General features: G+C 41.3%; 1 protein-coding gene across 3 annotated transcripts in view; it reads right to left on the reverse strand.

Annotated features, from left to right (window-relative positions):
* The window catches only part of LOC129403676 (zinc finger protein 260-like), a 49,336-nt gene that overhangs the window by 13,119 nt on the left and 10,208 nt on the right, over nt 1-26,009 (reverse strand). For 2 of the 3 annotated variants that reach the window (XM_055133832.1, XM_055133833.1), the window contains 4 exons: nt 4,642-4,731; nt 2,466-2,555; nt 1,146-1,204; nt 18-107 (listed from right to left, as the gene is read on the reverse strand). In XM_055133832.1, coding sequence (XP_054989807.1) covers nt 18-107; nt 1,146-1,204; nt 2,466-2,500 — 184 coding nt within the window. In that variant the 5' untranslated portion in view covers nt 2,501-2,555; nt 4,642-4,731. Of the gene's footprint in view, nt 1-17; nt 2,556-4,641; nt 4,732-26,009 lie in introns of all 3 variants that reach the window. The other variant, XM_055133834.1, reaches the window with a different exon arrangement.

The following is a 26,009-nucleotide window of genomic DNA, read 5'->3' on the forward strand; positions in this document are numbered from 1 at the left end:
AATACGTACGGACTGACCTGAGAGGCTCTGCACTGGGGGACTGACCATCCATGGCTCTTCTCTCTCCTCCAACTTGATGATCAGTTCAGGTTCGGTGACTGAATGTCCTGTTGAAGGAAATGAAGGAGGAATGCTGTTCATTTTGTCAAACTACTTAAAGTCCTTGAAGATTTATACTGGTGAAATCTTCAAGGGTTGTACAGTAATGAGTGAACAATAAATATATGAAAAAGCGTCTGGATTTGCTTCTTTGGCCTGTGTCTGCCTGAGATGGGTACTCTCTAACTTGAGCTTACGGTTCCCCTTTCTGGGGAATGACCCACACATCCACACTTGGATACGCACTTGTGCTTTTATCCACTCTGGAAGTCTGTGTTCTCCCTTGAGCACCTGTCTCTTGCTTGAGTCCTTGCTGCCACAGCTCCCAAATCATTTTTACTGTGACCCTCAGGCAATGTCCCAGACCCCAGTTTATGGGGACAGACTGGCACCAGGGATCTGGCAATCCCTGGAGATTAGTACAGACTGATGAGTGATGGTTGGGGCTTGCAACGTGGGACTCTGACACCTATGTTACATATAAGACATTCAGCTTTGTCTCAGGTTTAGGCCAGAGAGACTCTGTACCACTCCTTCCCACATAGCCACAAATCTGACCTCTCTTACCCCCTTATCACCTGCCCTCTCTTCCTACAAGTTCCACACAGACTGCATTCCTTCTGTTCAATATGATCATTGTTCATCTTGAATAAACTTCGTCAATGGAAGGCTACATTCTCTTTCTCTCTCTCCTCTCCCTTTGGTTACCACATAACTTGCTTCACTTCCAAGAAAAAAAAAATAAAGTGTACAATAACAACTATATGTATTATTTGGTTAATGCAAGAAAAACAACCGTGAGGTATCAACCCACACCAGTGAGACTTGTATATTATTAATTTCAATTGTGATACAACTCTGATTCTGGAGTAGATCATAAAAGATAGAACCATCATTCACTATTGGTGTGAATGTCATCTGTTCAGTGTCTATGGAAAATGGTACGGTGATCCTCAACAGGTAAAAACAGAACTTCCTTTCTGAACCAGTGATGCCACTCTTGGTATACACACACAAAGAAAATTACTTTGAAAAATATTACTTACGCACACCTCTGTTAAGTGCATAAGACAGAGCCAAAGACCAAGAAAAGTATGATCTCACTCTGCAACACAGAAATCAAACATCAGAATCATCTGTGCTGAACAATTACAACCCCTCAGCCTTGGATTATACAATTTACTAAGAAAGAGTGGTGGGGCTGGCACCATAGCACAGTGGGTAGGGCGTCTGCCTTGCACGCAACTGACTGCAGGCTTACTTTAGATGCAGGGAGGGATTATTGGTTAGAATAAAGACAGTCTTCCCTGACTGAAATTGGGCCCCCTTTTTGTCACCTGAGTAATACAACGCATCACTCAAGTCCAAGAAAGCACTGGAGTGTCCCTGATACAAGTACTTGTGCTATTATCCTTAGGATTCTGCCTCTTTGACCACGTATAGTCCACTCAGCGCAGGAATCCCACTTGAAAAACTCTACCGGCCTGCTTAAGCTACAAAACAAAAAAGGGGGAGGTAGAGTTCCTGCGGGCAAAGTTCTGAAACAAACTGGACCGGTCGAGCTGTGAGAATGTTCCCAGGACCCGGACGGGGCTGATGGAGTGGCACCTGGGGAAACGGCATTTCCTGGAGACTAGTATATATTAATGCGTGGAAATTCCTGGTGTCCAGGCTTGGAATGTGGGACATTCACCCCGATGAATCTAGACAAAAAACTGATGGGCAAATGTGGAATATGGAATATTGACCCCTATGGAATCTAGATGAATGACGTTGTTTCCACTAATACTAATCTTCCCCACATAAACATTAATCTACCCTTTAACCTCCCACTTAGCCCCTGCCCTTGTCCCGTCTCTGTTGCACTCCGTCAGCCCCTACAGAATCTCTGCTTGCACTACGCAAAAGTGTCTTCAGGGGAATCAGCCTGTCGTCCATGTGCACTGACCGTCAGCCATAGACTGCACTGCAACTAACTCCGTCTACACAGGTCCCCGGACACTGTCCAACAATATCCACCAAAGGATATTTTACTAGTGCTAAACGCACATTATCAAAGCTTCCTCAAAAACATCAATGAGGTTTTAAAAAGAATAAATCCCAAAGAACATTCAATGAGAATGTCCAAAAGTACAGTAACCCATAAAAACATTTCACGGAACCATAGGCTAGGATCTCATTTGAAAATAACTATCCACTCGGAAAGAAGGGCTTGTAACTCCAGGAAGTTCTGGAGACCAATAACACAGGAAGGCTAACGGCTATAAGGTTTGAACAGCGGAAAAAACTCCTGGCAAACTGCTCAGCACAACAAACTCTGTAGTTTCCCCCTTTTCCAGCTTCCCTGCCAATACGTACGGACTGACCTGAGAGGCTCTGCACTGGGGGACTGACCATCCATGGCTCTTCTCTCTCCTCCAACTTGATGATCAGTTCAGGTTTGGTGACTGAATGTCCTGTTGAAGGAAATGAAGGAGGAATGCTGTTCATTTTGTCAAACTATTTAAAGTCCTTGAAGATTTATACTGGTGAAATCTTTGAACAATAAATATATGAAAAAGCGTCTGGATTTGCTTCTTTGGTTTGTGTCTGCCTGAGATGGGTACTCTCTAACTTGAGCTTACGGTTCCCCTTTCTGGGGAATGACCCACACATCCACACTAGGATATGCACTTGTGCTTTTATCCACTCTGGAAGTCTGTGTTCTCCCTTGAGCACCTGTCTCTTGCTGGAGTCCTTGCTGCCACAGCTCCCAAATCATTTTTACTGTGACCCTCGGGCAATGTCCCAGACCCCAGCTTATGGGGAAAGACTGGCACCAGGGATCTGGCAATCCCTGGAGATTAGTACAGACTGATGACTGATGGTTGGGGCTTGCAACGTGGGACTCTGACACCTATGTTACATATAAGACATACAGCTTTGTCTCAGGTTTAGGCCAGAGAGACTCTGTACCACTCCTTCCCACATAGCCACAAATCTGACCTCTCTTACCCCCTTATCACCTGCCCTCTCTTCCTACAAGTTCCACACAGACTGCATTCCTTCTGTTCAATATGATCATTGTTCATCCTGAATAAACTTCGTCAATGGAAGGCTACATTCTCTTTCTCTCTCTCCTCTCTCTTTGGTTTCCACATAACTTGCTTCACTTCCAAGAAAAAAAAATAAAGTGTTCAATAACAACTATATGTATTATTTGGTTAATGCAAGAAAAACAACCATGAGATATCAACCCACACCAGTGAGACTTGCATATTATTAATTTCAATTCTGATACAACTCTGATTCTGGAGTAGATCATAAAAGATAGAACCATCATTCACTGTTGGTTTGAAATGTCATCTGGTCAGTGTACGGTACGGTGATCCTCAACAGGTAAAAACAGAACTTCCTTTCTGAACCAGTGATGCCACTCTTGGTATACACACACAAAGAAAATTACTTTGAAAAATATTACTTATGCACACCTCTGTTAAGTGCATAAGTCAGAGACAAAGACCAAAAAAAGTATGATCTCACTCTGCAATACAGAGATCAAACTAGTATGTTCCTGATACTAGTACTTGTGTTATTATCCTTAGGATTCTGCCTCTTTGACCATGTATAGTCCACACAGTGCAGGACTCCCACTTGAAAAACTCTACCGGCCTGCTTCAGCTACAAAACAAAAAAGGGGGAGATGGAGTTCCTGCAGGCAAAGTTCTGAAACCAACTGGACCGGTTGAGCTGTGAGAATGTTCCCAGGACCCGGACAGGGCTGATGGAGTGGCACCTGGGGAAACGGCATTTCCTGGAGACTAGTATATATTAATGTGTGGCAATTCCTGGGGTCCAGGTATGGAATGTGGGACATTCACCCCGATGAATCTAGACAAGAAACTGATGGGCAAATGTGGAATAACGAATGTTGACCCCTATGGAATCTAGATGAATGACGTTGTTTCCGCTAATACTAATCTTCCCCACATAAACATTAATCTACCCTTTTACCTCCCACTTAGCCCCTGCCCTTGTCCCGTCTCTGTTGCACTCCGTCTGCCCCTACAGTATCACTGCTTGCCCTCAGCAAAAGTGTCTTCAGGGGCATCAGCCTGTCGTCCATGTGCACTGACCGTCAGCCATAGACTGCACTGCAACTAACTCCGTCTACACAGGTCACCGGACACTGTCCAACAATATCCACCAAAGGATATTTTATTTTACTACTGCTAAACGTTTGCACATTATCAAAGCTTCCTCAAAAACATCAATGAGGTTTTAAAAAGAATAAATCCCAAAGAACATTCAATGAGAAAGTCCAAAAGTACAGTAACCCATAAAAACATTTTACAAAACCATAGGCTAGGATCTCATTTGAAAGTAACTATCCACTTGGAAAGAAGGGCTTATAACTCCTGGAAGTTCTGTAGACCAATAACACAGGAAGGCTAACGGCTAGAAGGTTTGAACAGGGGGAAAAACTCCTGGCAAACTGCTCAGCACAACAAACTCTGTAGTTTCCCCCTTTTCCAGCTTCCCTGCCAATACGTACGGACTGACCTGAGAGGCTCTGCACTGGGGGACTGACCATCCATGGCTCTTCTCTCTCCTCCAACTTGATGATGAGTTCAGGTTTGGTGACTGAATGTCCTGTTGAAGGAAATGAAGGAGGAATGCTGTTCATTTTGTCAAACTATTTAAAGTCCTTGAAGATTTATACTGGTGAAATCTTTAAGGGTTGTACAGTAATGAGTGAACAATAAATATATGAAAAAGCGTCTGGATTTGCTTCTTTGGCCTGTGTCTGCCTGAGATGGGTACTCTCTAACTTGACCTTACGGTTCCCCATTCTGGGGAATGACCCACACATCCACACTTGGATACGCACTTGTGCTTTTATCCACTCTGGGAAGTCTGTGTTCTCCCTTGAGCACCTGTCTCTTGCTGGAGTCCTTGCTGCCACAGCTCCCAAATCATTTTACTGTGACCCTCGGGCAATGTCCCAGACCCCAGCTTATGGGGAATGACTGGCACTAGGGATCTGGCAATCCCTGGAGATTAGTACAGACTGATGAGTGATGGCTGGGGCTTGCCTCGTGGGACTTTTGACACCTATGCTATATATAAGACATACAGCTTTGTTTCAGGTTTAGGCGAGAGAGACTCTGTACCACTTTTTCCCACATAGCCACAAATCTGACCTCTCTTACCCCCTTATCACCTGCCCTCTCGTGCTACAAGTTCCACACAGACTGCATTCCTTCTGCTCAATATGATTATTGTTCATCCTGAATAAACTTTGTCAATGGAAAGCTACATTTTCTTACTCTCTCTCCTCTCCCTTTGGTTTCCATAAAAATTGCTTCACTTTCAAGAAAAGAAAAATAAAGTGTTGAATGTCAACTATATGTATTATTTGGTTAATGCAAGAAAAACAACCATGAGATATCAACCCACACCAGTGAGACTTGTATATTATTATTTTAAAGTCTGATACAACTCTGATACTGGAGTAGATCATGTAAAGATAGAACTATCATTCATTGTTGGTGTGATGTCCTCTGGTCAGTGTTTATGGAAAACTGTACGATGATCCTCAACATGTAAAACCAGAACTTCTTCTCTGAACCAGTGATGCATGCCACTCTTGGTATACACACACAAAGAAAATTACTTTGAAAAATATTACTTATGCACACCTCTGTTCAGTGTATAAGCCAGAGGCAAAAAGCAAAAGAATATATGATCTCACTCTGCAATACAGAGATGACAAAAACGGAATCATCTGTTCTGAAGAATTCTAACCTCTTGGCCTTAGATTATACAATTTATTAAGAGTGGGACCTAGGGGAGGGACTGTAGACCAGGTCGGAGTGACAAAAATAGTTTGTGATCTCTCTCATCTCTGGGACCTAAAGATAGACAGCAAGTAGGAACAAAGGTCTAAGGGCAACAAATGAGAGAATTGATCCACAGCTGAATTGGAGGGTGGCTGTTTGAGAGGGAGGGGTGTTGGGATCTCTGGGAGAGGAAGTTGAGTACACTTGTGATGGGTGTGCTACTGCAACTGTGTGCATCAGAAACCATCATTAGTAGCATTGTAACCCACAGTATCTCAATGATTAAAAACTTTTTTTAAAAGATAGTGTTGCACATCAAAAAGAACAACCAGTGCTGCCATGGATTCAACAGAAAGAGAGTCTCATTTATTGTTGGTGGGTATGCAACTGGTCCAACTGTTTTAAAAAACAATATGAACATTCCTCAGAAAATCAGAAGTAAAACAGTAGAAATGAGGACCGAGAGCAGTGGTCTGTTGGGGCCTGACCAGAGTTATGAGGAAGTTCCAAAGCTGTAGCCCTGCAAGCAAAGCCGTGTCACAGCTTCAACCAGCTAGGAACTCTGAGTGAATTGGGCTGGGGTCAGCATGTCACAATGCAGCCGCTCTCTGTTACAGACGGACTGTGCTGTGCTTAGATGAGGTTAATCAAATCCTAATAGGTTACTGTGTAAGCCTGTCTAAATCTAGATAGATTGAGAAAGAGGATGTGGAATGTATGGGAGTGGGATGTAATGATTACGCTGTGGTCTGGCTTACTTCATCAGGAGCTTTGCGCATCATTAGGTTACAAGATAATATGTACTTCGATGTGTTTGCTCTTCTGCACTTTGATGTATTCTGAGGTATGCTAGATGTCCTGATCATTAACCCAATAAAAGGAGGTTGCAGTTATGGGTCAGTGTCAAATGGCCTGAGCGACCTTTGGCCCTCTGTGCTTAAACATTCCACATGCATTGCTTGTCTCTGCGCTCCCAAATGATCCATTGACAAATCGAACTAACATCTGGTGCCCAAACGTGGGGCCCAAAGGTAAGTTGGAACCAGGAAGGTTTGGACTGCAAGGGTTTGCAGAATTTCCCAGCAGCCAGTGTCAGAGAAAATGGGGAACTGTACTTCCACTGTAGATAATTATATTACCATCTTGAAGTGTTAGCTCCAGCTGCTCCATGCCTTTGAAAGAACAGGTTGTTAGGCGTCTGTCAGAATGCATTAAAAAGCATCGTTACAGGTGTACGCCTGAGTCTAAGGATCAGTTTAACCTGACACTGTGGAAGCAGGTAGGGAAGGACTTGCACTGAGCACACTGGAACAGGAGATTTTATAACAGGGGAAGAATTGGGAGCCTTGCACATAATCACTACTGCTCTCCAACCGTTTCAATCTGATTCTGAAATGTCCCCCAAAGAGGGTGGTGAGTGAATGACACCACTGTCTCACTACTGCTGTCCCTCGTGTTATCGCTGATGAGAAAAAAAAAAAAATCAGATGAAAAACCAGAAAACCTAGCTTTTCCAGTGAGACCGAGATGGACGAGCTAGAGGGTCGCTGCTCGGGGAGTGTGGGAGTTGCCCCAACTGCCTCTGGTGTAGGATGACGATGACACTGCTGTGTCCTTCCCCCCTTGCCAAAAGGAGCTTAGGTTTATCCCAGTCACACCCATCATGGTGCTCCTGAGTCATTCCCATTCCTTTGTTTATCTGTAACCACTTCTCTATGCTCTCTTCCCCAAACAGTTAATCAGTTTCTTCCCCAAATCAGACTGTTAATTTGTAAGGTCAGATCTTTCTAGGACACTGAACTTGTAAGTTAATATTGCCTTTCTCCTCTTCTTGTGTCTTTTGAATAGTTTACTTTAAAGCAATGTCCTATTGGTATAGACACAAGAAGACAATATTAGGCTTTTGTAACTTGGGATTTAATTGGCTTTGAATATTATTCATTCCCAGGAATCTTTCTCAACTTAAGCCTCAGTTGCCCTCAGTTCCTAGCATGCCAAAAGCAGGGTCCCCGATGAGGGATGGAATGGACCCAGGGAAAGAGGTGAGTTATGTGCTACCCTGGCATCGAGATGGGCCTGGCCAAAGTGCGTAATTCTTAACTATAAGTTAAGAAAAAGCTTGATCATGGACAAACACTATCATGATTCAAAAGTAACAATGAGACTAGGACCCTGCTATGGATAGGAAAGACTAATCTGGCCTGAGCACTGTAGTCTTAGATCAAGATGGCCCCAGGAGAATAATTCTATAAGCTTAATGCATCTCTTGCTGTGTCCATACAAAATGATTAATATTATGAATGTTTATATGTTTGCTGGAGGAGGAGAAAAGAAACATACTGTTGGGACTCTGCCCTTGGATCTGTCTCCTGCTGAAAGAGGATCTGTCCTAGAAGCAGCATCCCCTAAGGGGAAGAACTTAACCCTCAGGGGATGCTGACCATGCCTATGTGTAAGCCCCAAGCCCCTCATGCTGGGGGATTTAACTAGGCTGTAAGAGTGGGTTGGGGAGAGATCCAGAGCCGAGAGAGAAGCGGAGAGAGAGATAGGAGAGAATGGAATAAAGGGCAACTGATCAATCAACTGGGTTGGCTCGTGTTTCCTCCTCTCTCTGCCCCATGGCCCTGTCCGCTCGGGCTGGGAGAGCGGCCCAGGACCGACCTCCCAAAACTTGGGGGTGGCCAATGGGGAGAGTGGCCGAGGCTCTCCCCTGGGCATCCCCTGGCAGATGTTTTTTACACTCTGGGAAACCTCAGGGATGGGACATGGTTTTGTAAGACAAGTCCTGACATGACTGACAGGAATAACAGGGTGTGGAGCCGCCCCGGAAGGGCAGTGCTGTTGGCTAACTAACCAATGGCCGCTTTCTGAGTCTGAAAGCATGTTTGTACTGTGAAGTTGTTAAAGGGTCTGGTGTAAAAATCTTATGATTTCAGATAATTAAAAAATATTTAAATTAAGCCAAAGAAGGACTGTAAGTCCAAAACCCACAAGGATGGTCGCCTCTGAAATTCTAAATCTCTACCTCAAAACGAGGAAAGTCAAAAATAGTAACATCTGACCACCTTAGGCTTACAACAGCTTTATCATAATTAATTTCCCTGGCTTTATATTATCAAAAGCGTTATATATTATAAACTATAACATTCAAAAGAGCACCTCCTGGCTTTATATGATCAAAAGTGCTTTCTCGACCCATTTTTAACAAGCCGGAAACAGGTTGGTCAGGCTTAAAGGGGAAAAAAGAGACCACCATCGACTGAGCCCATCTAGAATCCTCACTTGCAGCAAGAGGTAGTCACTGATAGTGAAATGAAGGGACACACCTCCATACTACCACAGCAGCATGAAGAAACAGTGCAGATACCCCTCATGAGTAGATGAAGAAGAGTCCTGAAGCCGCATCAGGAAATTCCCACAAATAGAATCTCTAAGACAAAGAATTCAGACATGAAATATTGAGGATGTTCAATGAACCAAAGAAACAGAGGAACAGATATCCAGTAAATTAAAGGAGGACAAGAGAGAAACAGTGGGACCAACCGCCAACGAAATACAGGAATAAATGAGAGCAGAAAAAAAAAAGCTACAAACAGAAGTGTTATGAATAAGGGATTCAATACATGAAATAAAAAAAATGAGTGGGTGCTCTCAACAATAGAATGACTACAGCCAAAGACGGAATCAGTAAGATTGAAAATGAGTTGCAGGAAGCTTCCAGGCAACAACAAACAATGGGAAAAGACCGCAAAAGAGCTCTAGGGTGAAACAGAGACCTAGGGGATGATTCCAAGAGGAACAACATTAAAATCATCGGAGTACCAGAAGGGCAGGGAGGCAACCTCAGTGAAAAAGCCACTGTTAAAGAAATCATTGCTGAAAAGTGCCCAGAGCAGGAGAATGCAGGCATCCAGATCCAAGGAGCACTTAGGACGCCAGCTAAAAGAAACCTTAATAAAGACTCCAAAACATATCATAATCAGAATGATGGATGCCATAGATAGAGACACATACTGCAAGCAGCAAGATCAAAGAAGGAAATCACATGTAAAGGAGCAGCTCTTAGATTTACAGCAGACCTATCAGAGGAAACCATCCAAGCCCGAAGACAGTGGTGGGATATAGTGAAAAAACTCAATGAAATGAATGCCTCAACAAGAATACTTTATCTGCCTAAACTCTCACTCAAACTTGAAGGAATGATAGACTATTTCATGGATTAACAACTCAGGAACTTCAAATATTCAAAACCAAACTTAGAAGTTAAGGACTAAAAGGGCTACTCTAAGACAAGAGAAACCCCTACAAGCACACACACAAAAAAACCTTACAGAAAGATGGCACACCCCATGACAATAATCTTTCTCAATGTCAATGGTCTAAATTCACCAATTAAGAGATATCACTTTTATCACTTGTCATTCTTGATCTTCGATTTGCTCCAGTGGGCGCCAGTAATGTCTCCATTTGTCACTGTTGCGTGGTAGTGTAGCCCAATGGTATCTACTTCCTCCAAGAATAGGAAGAGCCTCAAATCGTTCATTCAGGGTTTTGACGAAGAAACCTGACCATCTTGTAGGTGGGCAGCCATGTGGTCTTTTGACGTTCCCTTGGATTCCAGTCGGTAACAGCTCTAGTCCAGAGGTCATCTCTGAATTGCATTACGTGTACGGCCCATCTGATTTTTGAAGCGTTGGCAAATGAGACAGCATCCCTGATTTTTGACCTTCGATGGAGGTTGGAACTCCAGATTCCTTCTCTCACTTGAGGGAAACATGATACTCCAAGTATAGCTCTTTCGATTCCTCTTTGGGCTACCATAATAGCATTCTCATCCTGTTTTCGTACAGCCCAGGTGTCTGAGGCATGTTAGTGCAGGAAGAATGACGGAGTTGAAGAGATATGCCTGGAGCCGGAGGTTCTTTGTCCTATTAACCTCTTCTTTGATGCTCTTGAAGGTGTTCCACGCTGCTCTCTTCCTCCTGCACAGTTCTGGTGCCAAGTCGTTCCTCATGTTGAGTTCTCGACCCAGGTACACATAGCTGCTGCATTCGGAGATGTTCGTTCCATTGACAGCAAATGGACCATCAAGGACTAGCTCGTTTTTCATGAGCATTGTTTTGATGAGACTGAGCTGCAGTCCGACCTTTCCACACTCACGGTCGAAGTCGGCCAGCATTTGTGCCACTTGGCTAATGTTTGGTGTTATAAGAATGATGTTATCAGTAAAGTAGAGGTGGTTTAGTTGCCGACTGTCTATCTTCACTCCCATTCCTTCCCATACCAGTCGTCACATGATGTTCTCAAGGGTGGCACTGAAGAGTTTTGGCGAAATGGTATCACTCTGCTAAACCCCTCTCTTTATGTCAATGATCACTTCCTTGTTGAATGGCGAGATCTTGGTGGTGAATCCGTAATGCAGCTCACGGAGGATCCTGATGTACTGAGTTTGAATGCCCTGTTTTGGCTAGGGCTTTGATGACAGCTTCAGTCTCAACAGAATCGAAGGCCTTCTTCAAATCGATGAACGTTAGACAGAGCAGCATCTTGAACTCTCGGGAAACTTCAATGATCTTGGTCACTGTGTGGATATGGTTGATTGTGCTGAATCCTTTTCGGAACCCAGCTTGCTCTCATGGTTGTCCTTCATCTAGTGTTCTGCCTATTCTATTCAGAATGGCTCAAGTGAATAACTTGTAGACGATGGACAGCAGGCAGATTGGGCAATAGTTCCCGGTGTCATGGATGTCTCCCTTCTTGTACAACAGAAGAGTCCTGCTGGTTTTTCATTGGGATGGAACCTTGCATTCATACAGGTAGCGTGTGAAGAGCTGAGCCTGTGTATTGAAGAGGGCTGGCGGCAGATTCTTCAGGTGTTCGGGTCTGACTAAGTCTAGACTGGGTGCTCTACGTATCTTTACCGACAAAATGAGGTGTCAGATTTTGGAAGGGGGTACGATGGGAATGACATACACATCCTGCGGAATTTGGTATGTGGGCAGGTAGACATGGCTGTCCAAGAAATCGAGTAGAAGTCGTGAATAATCATTTCCATTGCCCTTCTGAAAGATGTGATAGATCCATCAGGACGTTGGACGGCAATCATCTTGGTCTTGTAGTTGGTGAAAAATAGGTGAGTGTTGAGAATACTTTTGCTGGCTTCTGCCTTATCGGCCAACACTGCTGCTCTTCTCTCTGAGGCCTTCCTTTATTGCTTCTCTGCACAGCTTTGTGAGCTTGGACGTTAGCTTGTGGTTACCTGAGGCTCGTGCCAAACCACGTTGGCAAATGAGCTCGAGAGTTTCCCAAGACAGGTGTCAGTTTGTGGCTTTCCCACTTTTGGCATTCTTCGCACAGTCATGTAGGTGCTGAACCAATTGATCGTATTCCTCGTCGATGTTGCATCTTCCCACATTGCCACAATATTGTCAAAGAGCTCCCAGTGGTGGTCATTCTGGGAATTCTCTTCTTAAATTTTTCTCCCCGCTCTGTGAAGTAAAATTTTGCACGAAGGAGATGGTGGTCTGATCCTTTTTGGAATTTTGGGACAATGGTGACATCAGTCAGGCAAAACCTTCGATAGAATATGATGTGGTCAATTACACTGTGGGACTGTCCACCAGGAGAATGCCATGTCCAACGTTTAGATTCGGCCTTCTGGAACTGTGAATTACCATGGATGGCCTTGGTTGACATGATGAACTCAGACAGAATCTCATCCTGTTCGTTCCATTCTAGGCCATGGGTCCCAATGTGCAGTTCTTTGAGCGACCTTCTCAGTCCTATCTTCAAATTAAAGTCACCGACAATGATCTTGTAGAAGGTGGGATCTTCTTTATGGAACTTCTCAAGCTTCATGCAGAATTTCTCAATTTCTTCTTCATCATAGTTGGATGTTGGTGGGTAGATGATGAAGACAGAAACTGCCGGCAGTGAGCCACATCTATTCAAGCGTATTCGTCTGATTTGGGTTGTTAGGCATTCGAATGAATCAATGCTCATGGCCAAGTTTGTGTTGACGAGGACACCGACGCCAACAGAGACACCTCTGTTGTTGCATGTTCCGAGGAACAATTCTTTTCCGGTGTTGAAAATGGCATGATGTGATAGATGCCTTCTTGTTTCAGTCAGACCAATGATGTCGTACTTAATCTTCTTTGCTTGCACTATCAGATCCTTGATGGATGCTTCAAATGCCAGTGTTCGTGCATTGAAAGTACAGACAGTCATTTTAGTCTTCCTTCGTTTTGGCAGTCTAGTTTGTCCCTGAGATTTTATCAGGCTCTCCTTGCTCATCCGTCTTAATGTTACCATATTGTGGGCTCCTTAGGTGTCAGGCAGATGAGGCCCGTTACTGTTACTGGTTTTGGCATATCACTGTATCACTGTCATTTCATGGCTAATTGATATGCACCAGCAGGCACCAGTGACGTCTCCATTGTGAGACTTGTTGTTACTGGTTTTCGGATATCGAATACACCACAGGTAGCTTGCCAGGCTCTGCCATGCGGGCAAGATATTCTTGGTAGCTTGCCGGGCTCTCCAAGAGGGCCAGAGGAATCGAACCTGGGTCGGCCATGAGTAAGGTGAATGCCCTACTGGTGTGCTATCAATCCAGCCCTTTGGCATATCGAATTAATTAATTATTCCATATTCGATATAATTAAGAGACACAGAGTCGCAAAATGGATTCAGAAACTGAAACAAACATTCTGCTACCTACAAGAAACACATCTGAACAGTCAGAGCAAACATAGACTCAAAGTCAAACAACCCTGCAAGCAAAAAACTCCCTTAAAAAGCTGGGGTGGCCATACTAGTATCATTAGATTTCAGGTTAAAAAAGAATAGAAGGGACAGCGAAGGCAATTTTTTATTAATCAAGGGATATGTACAGCAAGAAGAAATCACACTCCTAAATGTATACGCACCCAATGAGGGACCAGCTAGATACTTAAAACAACTGCTAACAGATTTTAAGAAGGACATTGATAGCAACACAATAGTAGTTGGTGTCTTCAACACTGCCTTATCGCCTCTAGATAGATCAACAAGAATAAAACTAGCAAGCAAACACTGGCTTTGAAGGAAGTAACAGAAGAGAGAGGGCTAATAGAACTATACAGGGCTTTACATCCCCAAAGGAAAGAATACATATTCTTTACCAGTGCACACGGAACATTTTCCAAAAGAGACCACATGCTAGGTCACAAAACATACCTCAATAAAATTAGAAAATTGTATGAACTAACCTTTCAGACCATAATGCACTGAAGAAAGAAGTTAATCACATATGGAGAACCAAATCATATACCTGGAAATTAAACAACTCAGTGTTGAACAACGAGTATGTCAGGAAGGAAATTAAGGAAGAAATCAAAAGATACCTGGAAACAAATGAGAATGAAGACATGAGCTACCAGAACCTATGGGATGCAGCTAAAGACGTGTTAGGGGGAGTATTTATAGCTCTGCAAGCATTTCACAGGAAGGAAGAAAGGGCCCACATAAATAACCTGACTTCACAGCTCAAGATCTTAGAAAAGGAAACATAAGGACCCCAAACCTGGCCAAGTAAAGAAATAATAAAAGTCAGAGCAGAAATTTATGGCAGAAACAAACAAACAAAAAAACAATCCGAAAGATCAATGAAACCAAGAGCTGGTTCTTTGAAAAATAAACAAGATTGATAAACCACTAGCAAGACTCATAAAAAGAGAGAACCCTAATAAAAACGAATCAGAAATGAATAGGGGGACATCACAACATAAGCCAATGAAATTCAAAAAATTGTCAGAGACAACTTTGAAAGTCTGTATGCCACGAAACAAGAGAACCAAAAAGAAAAGGATAAATTCCTGGATTCCTATAATCTGCCAAGACTGAACCAAGAAGATCTGGAATACCTGAATAAACCTATTACTATTAAGGAAATTGAAACTGTAATCAAAAGTCTTTCCCAAAACAAAAGCCCAGGTCCAGATTTATCCACTAGTGAATTCTTCAAAACATTTTAAGAGGACCTACTGCCAGTTCTTCTCAAGCTTTTCCAGGAAATTGAAGAAACAGAAACTCTTCCAGTTTCTATGAGGCACATATCTCCCTAATAACAACAAAAAACAAAAAGACACCACAAAAAAAGAAGACTACAGGCCGACATCCCTGATGAACATGAATGCGAAGATCATCAGCAAAAGATTAGCGAATAGAATCCAACAACTCATCAAAAAGATCATACACCCTGACCAAGTGGGATTCATCCCAGGAGGCAAGGATGCTTCACATTCAGAAATCAATCAACATAATCCATCATATCAACAAAAAAAAAGATCAAAACCATATGATCATATCAATAGATGCAGAGAATGCATTTGACAAGATCCAGCACCCGTTTATGATGAGAACTCTCACCAAAATGAGTTTCGAAGAAACTTTCCTCAATATTGTCAAAGCCATCTACCATAAGCCTATCTATGGCAAGCATTCTCCTCAATGGGGAAGAACTAAGAGCCTTCCCTCTAAGATCAGGGACAAGACAAGGATGCCCACTCTCACCACTTCTGTTCAATATAGTACTGGAAGTACTTGCAATAGCAGTTAGGCAAAAAAAAAGATATTAAGGGCATCCAGATAGGAAAGGAAGAAATCAAGATCTCACTATCTGCACATGATATGATACAATATTTAGAGAACCCCAAAGCCTCTACCACGAAGCTCCTAGAAACAATAGACTTGTATAGTAAAGTCGCAGGCTATAAAATCAATACCCAAAAGTCATGGCTTTCCTATATGCAAATAATGAGAGAGAAGAAAGTGACATGAAAAAAAAGCAGTCCCGTTCACAATCATGCCTCAGAAAATCAAGTACCCCGGAATCAGCTTAACTAAGGAGGTAAAGGAACTGTACAAAGAAAATTACAAAATGCTACTTCACTAAATAAAAGAAGACATGAGGAAATGGAAACTTATCCCCTGCTCATGTATTGGGAGAATTAACATTGTCAAAATGGCAATTCTCCCCCATAACATTATACAGATCAAATGCAATCCCTATAAGGGTACCCATGAAATTCTTCAAAGAAATGGATCAAACACTCCTGAAATTCATATGGAACAAGAAAACCCCACGAATAGCTAAAGCAATTCTTGGGAAAAAGAAAATGGGAGACATTACCGTCTACAACCTCAAACTCTACTACAAAGTGGTAATCACTAAAACAGCATGGTAGTGGAACAAAGGTAGAGCTGCAGACCAATGAAACAGGGTGGAATATCCTTACACACCCTCAAATATATGATCATCTAATCTTTGACAAAGGAGCAAGAAATGTGAAGAGGAGCAAAGGAAGTCTCTTTAACAAATGGTGTTGGCAAAACTAGACAGCTATATGCAAAACAATGGGCTCAGACCTATACCTAACTCCACACACAAAAGTTAGATCAAAATGGATTAAAGACCTAAACATCAGACCAGAATCCATAAGGCACATTGAAGAAAAGGTCAGCAAAACCCTCTATGACACTGAAGCTAAAGGTATCATCAAGGACGAAATGCCACTGACCAAGCAAGAGGAAATCGAGACAAACAAACGGGACTATCTTAAACTAAGAAGCTTCTGCACCTCAAAAGAAACAGTGACCAGAATACAAAGACAATCTACAGAATGGGAAAGGATATTCACTCAATACCCCTCCAACAAGGGATCAATATCAAGGATATAAAGGCACTGGTTGAACTCTACAAGAAAAAAAATCATTCAATCCCATCAGAAAATGGGAAGACGAATGAAACAGAAACTTTCTCAAAGTAGAAATCTGAATGGCCAAACAGCACATGAAAAAATGCTCTCATCACTAATCATCAGGGAGACGAAGATCAAAAGAACAATGAGATATCATCTCACACCACAGAGATTGGCCCACATCCAAAAGAAAAGCAACCAGTGCTGGTATGAACACGGGGAGAAAGGGACTCTCCTTCACTGCTGGTGGGAATGCCGACTGGTTCAGCCCTGTGTTGAAAACAGTATAGATGTTTCCTAAAAAATTAGAAATTGAGCTCCCATTTGACCCAGCAATACCACTTCTACAAAAGTATCCTGGAGATGCAAAAAAAGTATAGTAGAAATTGAAGGTAGACTGAAGGTGGATTCTGGAGCAGATATGTCAACTAGTGTCTCATACTGTTGGCTGTAGAGATGGAAAAAAATGCTCTAAATGCTACCTTTACAGGTTTAGTTGTGTTAACTGATGTACAACAAAGTGCTAATGTTTTGACCTGTACTGACCCAATGAGGCTGTGGCTAATTTACAACTATATACTGCATGCATTGCGATCGCCTTATTGGGAAGAGATTTACTAGAACAACGGGAAATTAAAATGTCCAGAGAAAAACCATTTTGATAAGGGTTACTGCTTGTAAAAAAAACTTCACCCCAAGGCCTCTTCCCATCACATGGAAAAAAGTAGACCCTGTCTGGGTTGAGCAGGGGCCCTTAAAACAGGAAAAAGTGGTTATCCTGCATTAATTGAGTAAGGAACAACTACACAGGACCACATCGCACCTAGTCATAGCCCGTGGAATTCCCCGGTTTTTGCAATTAAAAAGAAAAAGCAGGAAATGAACAATGTCGACCCATTTACGAAAAGTGAATGTATGAAACCAAATGGGCCCATTACAACTGGCCTCCCTAATCTGGCGTTAATTCCTCAACAGTGGAGGATAATGATTACTGATCTTAAAGATTGTTTTTACACTGGCCCCTTAAAACCAGATGATACGCCAAAATTTGCTCTTACTATTCCCTCTCTAAATAATAAAAGCCCTATGAAAGAAACCACTGGACTGTACTGCCTCAAGGAATGATGAATAGCACTAGAGTGTGTCAAATTTTGTAAACCAGCCTTTAGAAAAGCTAAGAAAAAAATTTATGGATGCCAAATTCATTCATTAAATGAATGACATACTGCTGGCCACTCCACCAGAAGAAAATATGTATAAACAGACCTTGAATACTTGAGTTGGAATCTTGGGACTCACAAATAGCTACTAAAAAGATCCAGAAAATGTCTCCTTGGGAATACTTAGGACAAAGTGTTTGGGAAACTAAAATTATTCCACAAAAGATACAAATCAGGAGAGATAATCTAAAGACGTTAAATGATTTTCAAAAACTATTAGGGGATATTAATTGTCTTTTGACCATCTCTTGTTATTCCAACTTATGCCTTACAAAATTTATTTCACACTTTGGAAGGCGATCCTGCCTTGACAAACCCAGGGGAACGTACAAAGGAGGCAGAGCAGGAGCTTGGCATAATAGAACAAACTGTGTGACAAGCTCAGTTAAATAGAGTTGAGCCTTCTTCTAAAATTAGCCTGACGGAATTACATACCTCACACTCCCCTACCGGATTAGTAGAATAGAATTTTCTCCCAAACGAGGTAAATAAAGCTCTCTGAACATATACTGCAAAAAATCTCTAAAATCGTATCTATAGGCCGTTTACGCTGCAGGCAGTTGGTGGGACAGGACTCTGCAGAAACATTAGTCCCATTAACGATCAAAAGGAAACTCTGTGGGAAATAGATGAGGATTGGCAGATAGCCCGTACAAATTACTTGGGAAGAATTCATAACACCTTTCCTAAGAACAAAATGCTTCAATTTTTAAAATTTACAAACTGGATATTGTCAAAAGTTAAAAATGAGCGGCTTCCTTCTGCTCCTACTTTCTTTGCTGATGCTAACAATCAAGGTAAAGCTTGTTGCGCTAAGGTTTGGTTAGGTGGTCTGAGGCACTGAGATATGCACGCGAAAAAATAATTTACAGAGGATCACAAACTATCTCTGATATTGTGACCCAGAGCAGCCTATTCAACCCCTTTTATTAACTAGCTTATCATCCTAACCAATAATATTCAGCCACATAGGCAGAATATGCAAATTAACTTAGTCAACAGAAATATAATCAAACTCAATTACCTAAATGGAAAAGCATAGTCAGATACAGAAATAAAAAAACAATTTTTATATCCAAGCCTAGCTAGGCCTGAGAAATGTGAGATGTTGTACACAAACATTTCCCCCTTTTTTGTTTAAAATGACCAGTAACAAACAACACAAACATTCTCATAAATCTTTCCAGCAATAATTCAATGCTGTTTTAAAAAAATCTAATCTTTTTCTACAGAAATTCTTTTTCATTTTACAATACAGAGTTTACATATATTAAGTAATATTCCAGTTCCAGTCTTGGTTCAGAAACATTTGTTAACGAAGACCAAGTAGTCTCTAAACAAAAACAATACTTTCATGCCATTTCTGGATGAATTCCACAGTTCAGGGTTTTACGCAATCAGTAACTGCCGAAGCACTCCCGTTATCAGATTCTTCTCTCATGGACAGAGAAGAATCACCGGCATCCATAAGTAAAAATAAAAACTTCCTCCTTCTCAAAGTTCATAGATGTTCCAATAAAACATGCATGGAATATTATCCAGTCTTATATAATAAACCTGTTATCTCCTAAAACTTATGTTTTGAACTAAACCAGTACCTTTTGGACCTGTTTTTATATACAATTATTTCAATTCTCTTTTTAACAATTCAATACAATACAGATACAAACAAACAAGAAATATAATGTAAATATTTGGAGAGAAAAATGTACTAGCATAATAAAAACTTGTACCACTTTTACAAAGCATGAAGAAAACATCCTTTTACTTAATTTCAATAGTTCTTATACCTTAGATATTTCAAATCATGAACTTTCTACACCAATCTTTAACAATTTTCATCTTAGTTTCATGCTCTAATTTTACAATTCTTCCTTTGTAGCAGCATATTTCAATAAAATATTTTAGATTGAGAATATCAATTTCTCTTTAAGTGCCACGATCTAATCTTTGTTTAAGTCTTTGCCTAATAAGCTCCAAAAACACCCAAGCTTTTAAAATTTTTTGGATTACATATTACTAAACTCTGTGATGGGGCTATTTGCCCAGTTACAAGAATTTCCACTTCTGATTTCAACCTGACTTCAACATTTAAACACTTAACACAGACAGACATACAGAAAGACAACAAAAATCACATGTACATGTGCATTCATACACACCTGATCGATCGATTTGACCCTCCAAGAACCAGGAAAAAAACTGATGGATAGAGAAAGGAAGGGCAGTCCCCAGGGTAAAAATTCCCTGTGGGCCTATTGAGATTATCCCCCGTTTCTCAGTCTAACTAGCTTGTCTCCTGCTTCTTAAAATTAGGGTCAAAAAAGAAGCGCTTTTGTTTTTACAAAGCCAGCAAAATTTTTTTAAAGAAGGAATCCATACTGCAGTTTTTTCATTTGCCATCCCTTATTCACTGAGAAGCTTCAGTCTTTTGGTAGGGCACCAAAAATGGTCTTTGTTTGTTGAAATGAAAGCAAAACTTCATCCCCACCTTTCTACCTGGCCAGGTATCCAATTCCCAGAGACTGGGTCCCTGTAAAGGACTTTTCGTCTCTTTCTATCTAAATCATTTTTAATTCTATTAGAACTTACTTCTTCTGAGCTATCCTGAATTTCCCAATGTTTTTCCACAGATGTCATTTCATCAGAGCAATTAAAAAAATTCCAGGTGAACAGTGCTCTGGATATTTGCTGTCTGGGAGGATCCGTATATATTCCCCTTTTTTGTCTAAGTAACATATCTTTAAGCGAACAATTTGTTCATTCAATAATGGCTTGTCCTGTACTGTTATAAGGGATTCCCGTAATATGATTGATTCCATAAGCAGAGAAAAAATCACGCATTTTTGCAGAGGTATAAGCAAGCGCATTATCAGTTTTCATTGTCTTAGGAACACCCATAACAGCAAATGCTTCTGACAAATGAGTAATCACAGCTCCTGCCTTTTCTGAAGATAACACAGAAGCCCACTGAAAATGTGAATAGGGGGGCTGGAGTGATAGCATAGCGGGTAGGGCGTTTGCCTTGCACGTGGCTGACCCGGGTTCGAATCCCAGCATCCTGAGTGAAGAGCCAGAACTAACCCCTGTGCATCGCAGGGTGTGACCCAAAAAGAAAAAAAAAAAAAAGAAAATGTGAATAGGTATCAATTGATTGATGAACACATTTTTGTTTACCAAAAGCTGGGACAATAGTTACATCCATTTGCCAAATTTCATTTGTCTTTATACCTTGAGGATTAGCTCCCAAACGCATATGAGGCATATTGATTGCCTGACAAGTAGGACATTGCCTAATAATGTCTTTAGCTTGCCTCCAAGTAAGGGTATATTTGGTTTTCAACATACGAGCATTTTGATGATGTAAAGCATGAGAATTTTCTGCAGTTATTATTAAAGCAACCAACTTATCAGCTCGTTCATTGCCTTAAACTAATGGACCAGGAAGACCTGTATGAGCTCACATATGAACAATGTATAAAGGATGTTTATGGTCTCTCAAAACTTGCTGTAAATTTTTAAATAAAGAAATAAGCTCAAGGGGCTGGAGCGAAAGCACAGCGGGTAGAGCGTTTGCCTTGCACGTGGCCAACCCAGGTTCGAATCCCAGCCTCCCATATGGTCCCCTGAGCACTGCCAAGGGTAATTCCTGAGTGCATTGCCAGGAATAATCCCTGTGCATTGCCAGGTGTGACCCAAAAAAAAAAAAAAAAAAGAAATAAGCTCAGAGTCACTCAAAGGCAAAGCAACAGTATATATATGATTGACAGTCCAAGCTGCATACTGAGAGTCCATTACAATATTTACTAGTTCAGAATAATTTTGTAAAAGAGAAATGACTGCAAACAATTCATTCTTCTGAACTGACTTATATGTAGTTTGTAAAACCTTATCATTTTGCACATCAGTATAAGCAGCCTTTCCTTCTTTGCTAGCATCGGTGAAAAACCAGCAGCGGATTCAATAGGTTCAGCTGGTAGGAGAATGTAAAGTACGTGACACTATCAGATTTAAACTTTCTGAAGAATCAATTCTATCCAGCTGAGCTGTATTAACAATTTCCTCAATTATTTCTAATTCTTTTTCAGCTGCTGGGCTAAGTTGCCTTGGACTATTTAAAGAGGGATCACCTTCCAATGTTTGAAACAAACTTTGTAGGGCATAGGTTGGAATACTCAGAGAAGGCCATAGCCAATTTATATTTCCTAATAGATTTTGAAAGTCATCCCTTGCGGCAAAACACTCCAGTGATCTCTCTCTCTCTTTTTTTTTTTTTTGGTTTTTGGGTCACACCTGGCGATGCACAGGGGTTACTCCTGGCTCTGCACTCAGGAATTACTCCTGGCGGTGCTCAGGGGACCATATGGGATGCTGGGATTTGAACCCGTGTCGGCCGCATGCAAGGCAAACGCCCTACCCGCTATGCTATCACTCCAGCCCCTCCAGTGATCTCTTTTAGCAGGAGTTTCACTTTATGAGAGCAACGGAAGGAAATGTAGCTGCTGATATTTCAGTTTTACAGGATTTGTTTCTGACTCCTAATGAAATTTATAAAGTCAATATAAGGCAGTTTTTTGCCAATGTTCTTGGGTTTATTAATTATTATCATCATGGGGGATGAAAAACTCTTGAATTTAACTTAAGGTTTTACTAACAATTTCCCGTATTGTTGAAGGGGCCCCGGGTCGAGCCCAGACTCCCGTTTCCCGATGGCCCATTAACTTTTCTATATTTTTCTCTTTTGTAATGACATTCATTAGTGCAATCCTTCCCCTTCCCACATCATCTACAGATGCCTGGTTCTTTCCTTATCCCAGATTTAACAGGAGTACCATCTCGTCTGAAATGTCCAAAAGCTCCATAGCTGTAACACTTCACCTGGTTCACTCTTCTAAAAGAAGCGGCTATTATTTGCACCTGATGGTTTGGTGTTCCCATTTCCCTACACGCATTAATAAAATCATACAGAGAATTTTTACCCATTAATTGAGCAATTGCTGCCTTTTGGCAATCTGCTGTAGCATTTTCCATCACTAAAGTTAGCGTAAGTGGGGCTGGAACGATAGCACAGTGGGTAGGGTGCTTGCCTAGCACGCGGCTGACCCGGGTTCGACTCCCAGCATCCCATATGGTCCCCTGAGCACCGCCAGGAGTAATTTCTGAGTGTAGAGCCAGGAAGAACCCCTCTGCATCTGTCAGGTGTGAACCAAAAAGCAATAAACAAACAAACAAATAAATTTTGCACAGGTCTTAAGATAATGCCACGCCTTCAGACAGGTCTTATTAACAGCTTCTAAAATGTTTGCCTTCAAACAGACTTGTTCTTCCGATAAAGCCCACTTGTCAGTGCCTAAAATTTGGTTCACAGTGATAAACATGTTTTGGTGTTTTAATTTAGCAAATTTCTCAGCCTCTCCTTTCCACCAAGATTTAAATTTGTACATATTGAGAATTTTCTAACACTGCCTTCGCAAGTGTTTGCCAATCAAGCAAAATTAGAGTATTAGCTTCTGCAAAATTTTCGAGAAGGGCTAGCACATAGTTAGAAGTAACACCCTAGGTGGTCACAGCTTGCTTAAGCAAGGTAAGAAACTTAAAAGGAACAGGCTCATATTCCCCTGCCTGTCCTTTTCTTTGCACATCAGGATTACAAATGACAGGAAAAGCTATAAACTGAGCAGGCTGTTGGCTCAATTTTGCCTTATACAAAGGAGTTTCAGATTTTTGCATCAGAGAATACAACTCAGAAGTAAGTTTAGAATGGCAACACAGAGATTCCTCTTCCCTATTCTTATATAAGTGAGGAAAGAACTGCCAAAGGGTCAGGATCAGTGATACGCTGTACAGCAGGCATTATCCTTCTTTCAGAAGGGCGTTGCACCTCAAGGTACTTCAACTGTCTAATTTATCTAATTTTTTTATTAACTTTTCTAACTCTTGGGCATTTATAACCTCTTTTAAAACCAAATTCTCTGTGTCTGACTCGAAGCTGTCAGACTCAGACACGGCAAGTGAACCATCAATTTGATATGACTCACCAGATAATATAGATGCTGTTGGCTTAGCAGAAAATTTAGGCTGAATCAAAGATTCTTCCCCTCTCTTCTCTTCTAACACAGAGTGTCTCTGTAAGTTGCTTTAAAAATTGACGAATCAGTGGACAGAGCGGTATGAGAAGACAAAAGAGAAGGCTCCTCTGACTCAAAGTCAAACTGTGAAAAATTCAGGGTAACAGCAATACAATTGTATGCACTCCATTTATTTGCTGAGATCAAATCTCCCTTTTTTTGTGTATGACTCAATTTTTTCCCTACTTTTGTCCATAGCTCCAAATTAAATTGTTCTATATTTTTTGGCTTAAATCAATGACAAAATCTTTGTACCCTTTCAAGGAGGCATCACAATATCTGTTCCTTCAAAGGCAGACCAGCTGCTTTTATTAGAGAGTTCAGGGTGTCAATATAGGCATCCTGCTGCGATGTTACAGAATTACCCATCGCCCTTTTCCTTTTTCTTCCTTTCTATCTCTTTTTATTCTTTTCCCTTTCTATTTATCTATTATTCTTTCTTTCTCCCTTTCCTTTTCTTCTTATCCCCTTTTCTATCTTTCTCATTTTATTTCTTTCTCCCTTTTTCTTTATATTTCTTTCTCCCTCTTTCTGAGAGAAAAGTCTTTTCCAATCTTCTCCCTCTCTCTTTCTATCTTTATTTCATTCTCTTTTTCTTCTTTTCCCTCTATCTTTCTGTATTTCTTTCTCCCTTTCTTTTTCATCTCGCTTCCTTTCTTTCCTTCCTTCCTTCCTTCCTCTCTCCTTTCTCATTTATCTTTCTTTATTCTTTCTCCCTTTCTTTCTCTTTCTTTCTCTCTCCTTTCTTATTTATCTTTATTCTTTCTCCCTTTCTTTCTCTTTTTCTTTCTCTCTCTCTTTTCTTATTTATCTTTATTCTTTCTTCCTTTTTTTCTCTTTTTCTCCTTTTCCCTCTCTTTCTATATATCTTTATTTCTTTCTCCCTTTCTCTTTTTCTTCTTCTCCCTTTCTTTCTTTTTTTTCTTTTGTACCGGGCCTTTATCATCAAGCCTCACGTTGGGGCAAGATGTTGCGCTAAGGTTTGGTTAGGCGGTCTGAGGCACTGAGATATGCACCCGAAAGAAAAAATTTACGGAGGATCACAAAGTATCTCTGGTATTGTGACCCAGAGCAGCCTGTTCAACTAAGCTTTCTTGAACGCGTTAAATTGACACTCCATATCAATCTGTACAGAAAAATAAATTACATGGCATAATTTGCCTATTACAAGACTTTGAGGAAGCTTTAAATACCGTTACTGACTCAGAGCACACAGCTGGGACTGTGAAACGTGACTACAGCTGCCCTGTCTCATGCAGAGTGAGTTACCAGGACTATTCAAAACATTACAGGATCTTCTACGTCCTAGAATTCACCCTCTGTCTATTACCCAGATTCGGGCACATTCTAACTTGCTGGGGCCTATGGCCCATGGGAATGATGTGGCTGATAAATCAATAGCTACAGGTATCAAGGCTAAAAATTCTCGTAAGATACATCATCAGAATGCTAAAGCCTTAAAACAAGGGAAATGGTGCAACAATGCCCTACATGCCAGGCCATCAGTACCCCTCATATGCCACTCGGGACTAACCCACGTGGATTAAAGCTCAATCAACTATGGCAGATGGGGGTAATTACCGTATCGGCATTTGGAAAACAGAAGTATGTCCATCAATCCACAGGTACTTTTCCCCATTATCAATGGGCAACAGCACTAGCCTCTGAGCGTGCAGACTCAGTAATAACACACCTCCTAGAAGCCTTCGCCACATGGGTGTCCCTCAAACAATTAAAACTGATAATGCATCACCCATGCCTCCTCAAAAGCATCATCGTTTTTTAAGGTATATAATACCATTCATATCACTGGCATTCCATACAACAGCATGGGGCAAGCAATATTGAAAGAGCTAATAAGACATTAACGGACATGCTTTTCAAACAAAAAGGGGAATATATACTGGTAACCCCCGACAACAATAACTAGGGCCTTATTTACTTTGAATTTTTAAAAATTTAACTGACAATCAAACTACGGCTGAGATGCATTGGGAT

Source organism: Sorex araneus, chromosome 3, assembly GCF_027595985.1.
Source record: "Sorex araneus isolate mSorAra2 chromosome 3, mSorAra2.pri, whole genome shotgun sequence".
NCBI classification, from domain to species: domain Eukaryota; kingdom Metazoa; phylum Chordata; class Mammalia; order Eulipotyphla; family Soricidae; genus Sorex; species Sorex araneus.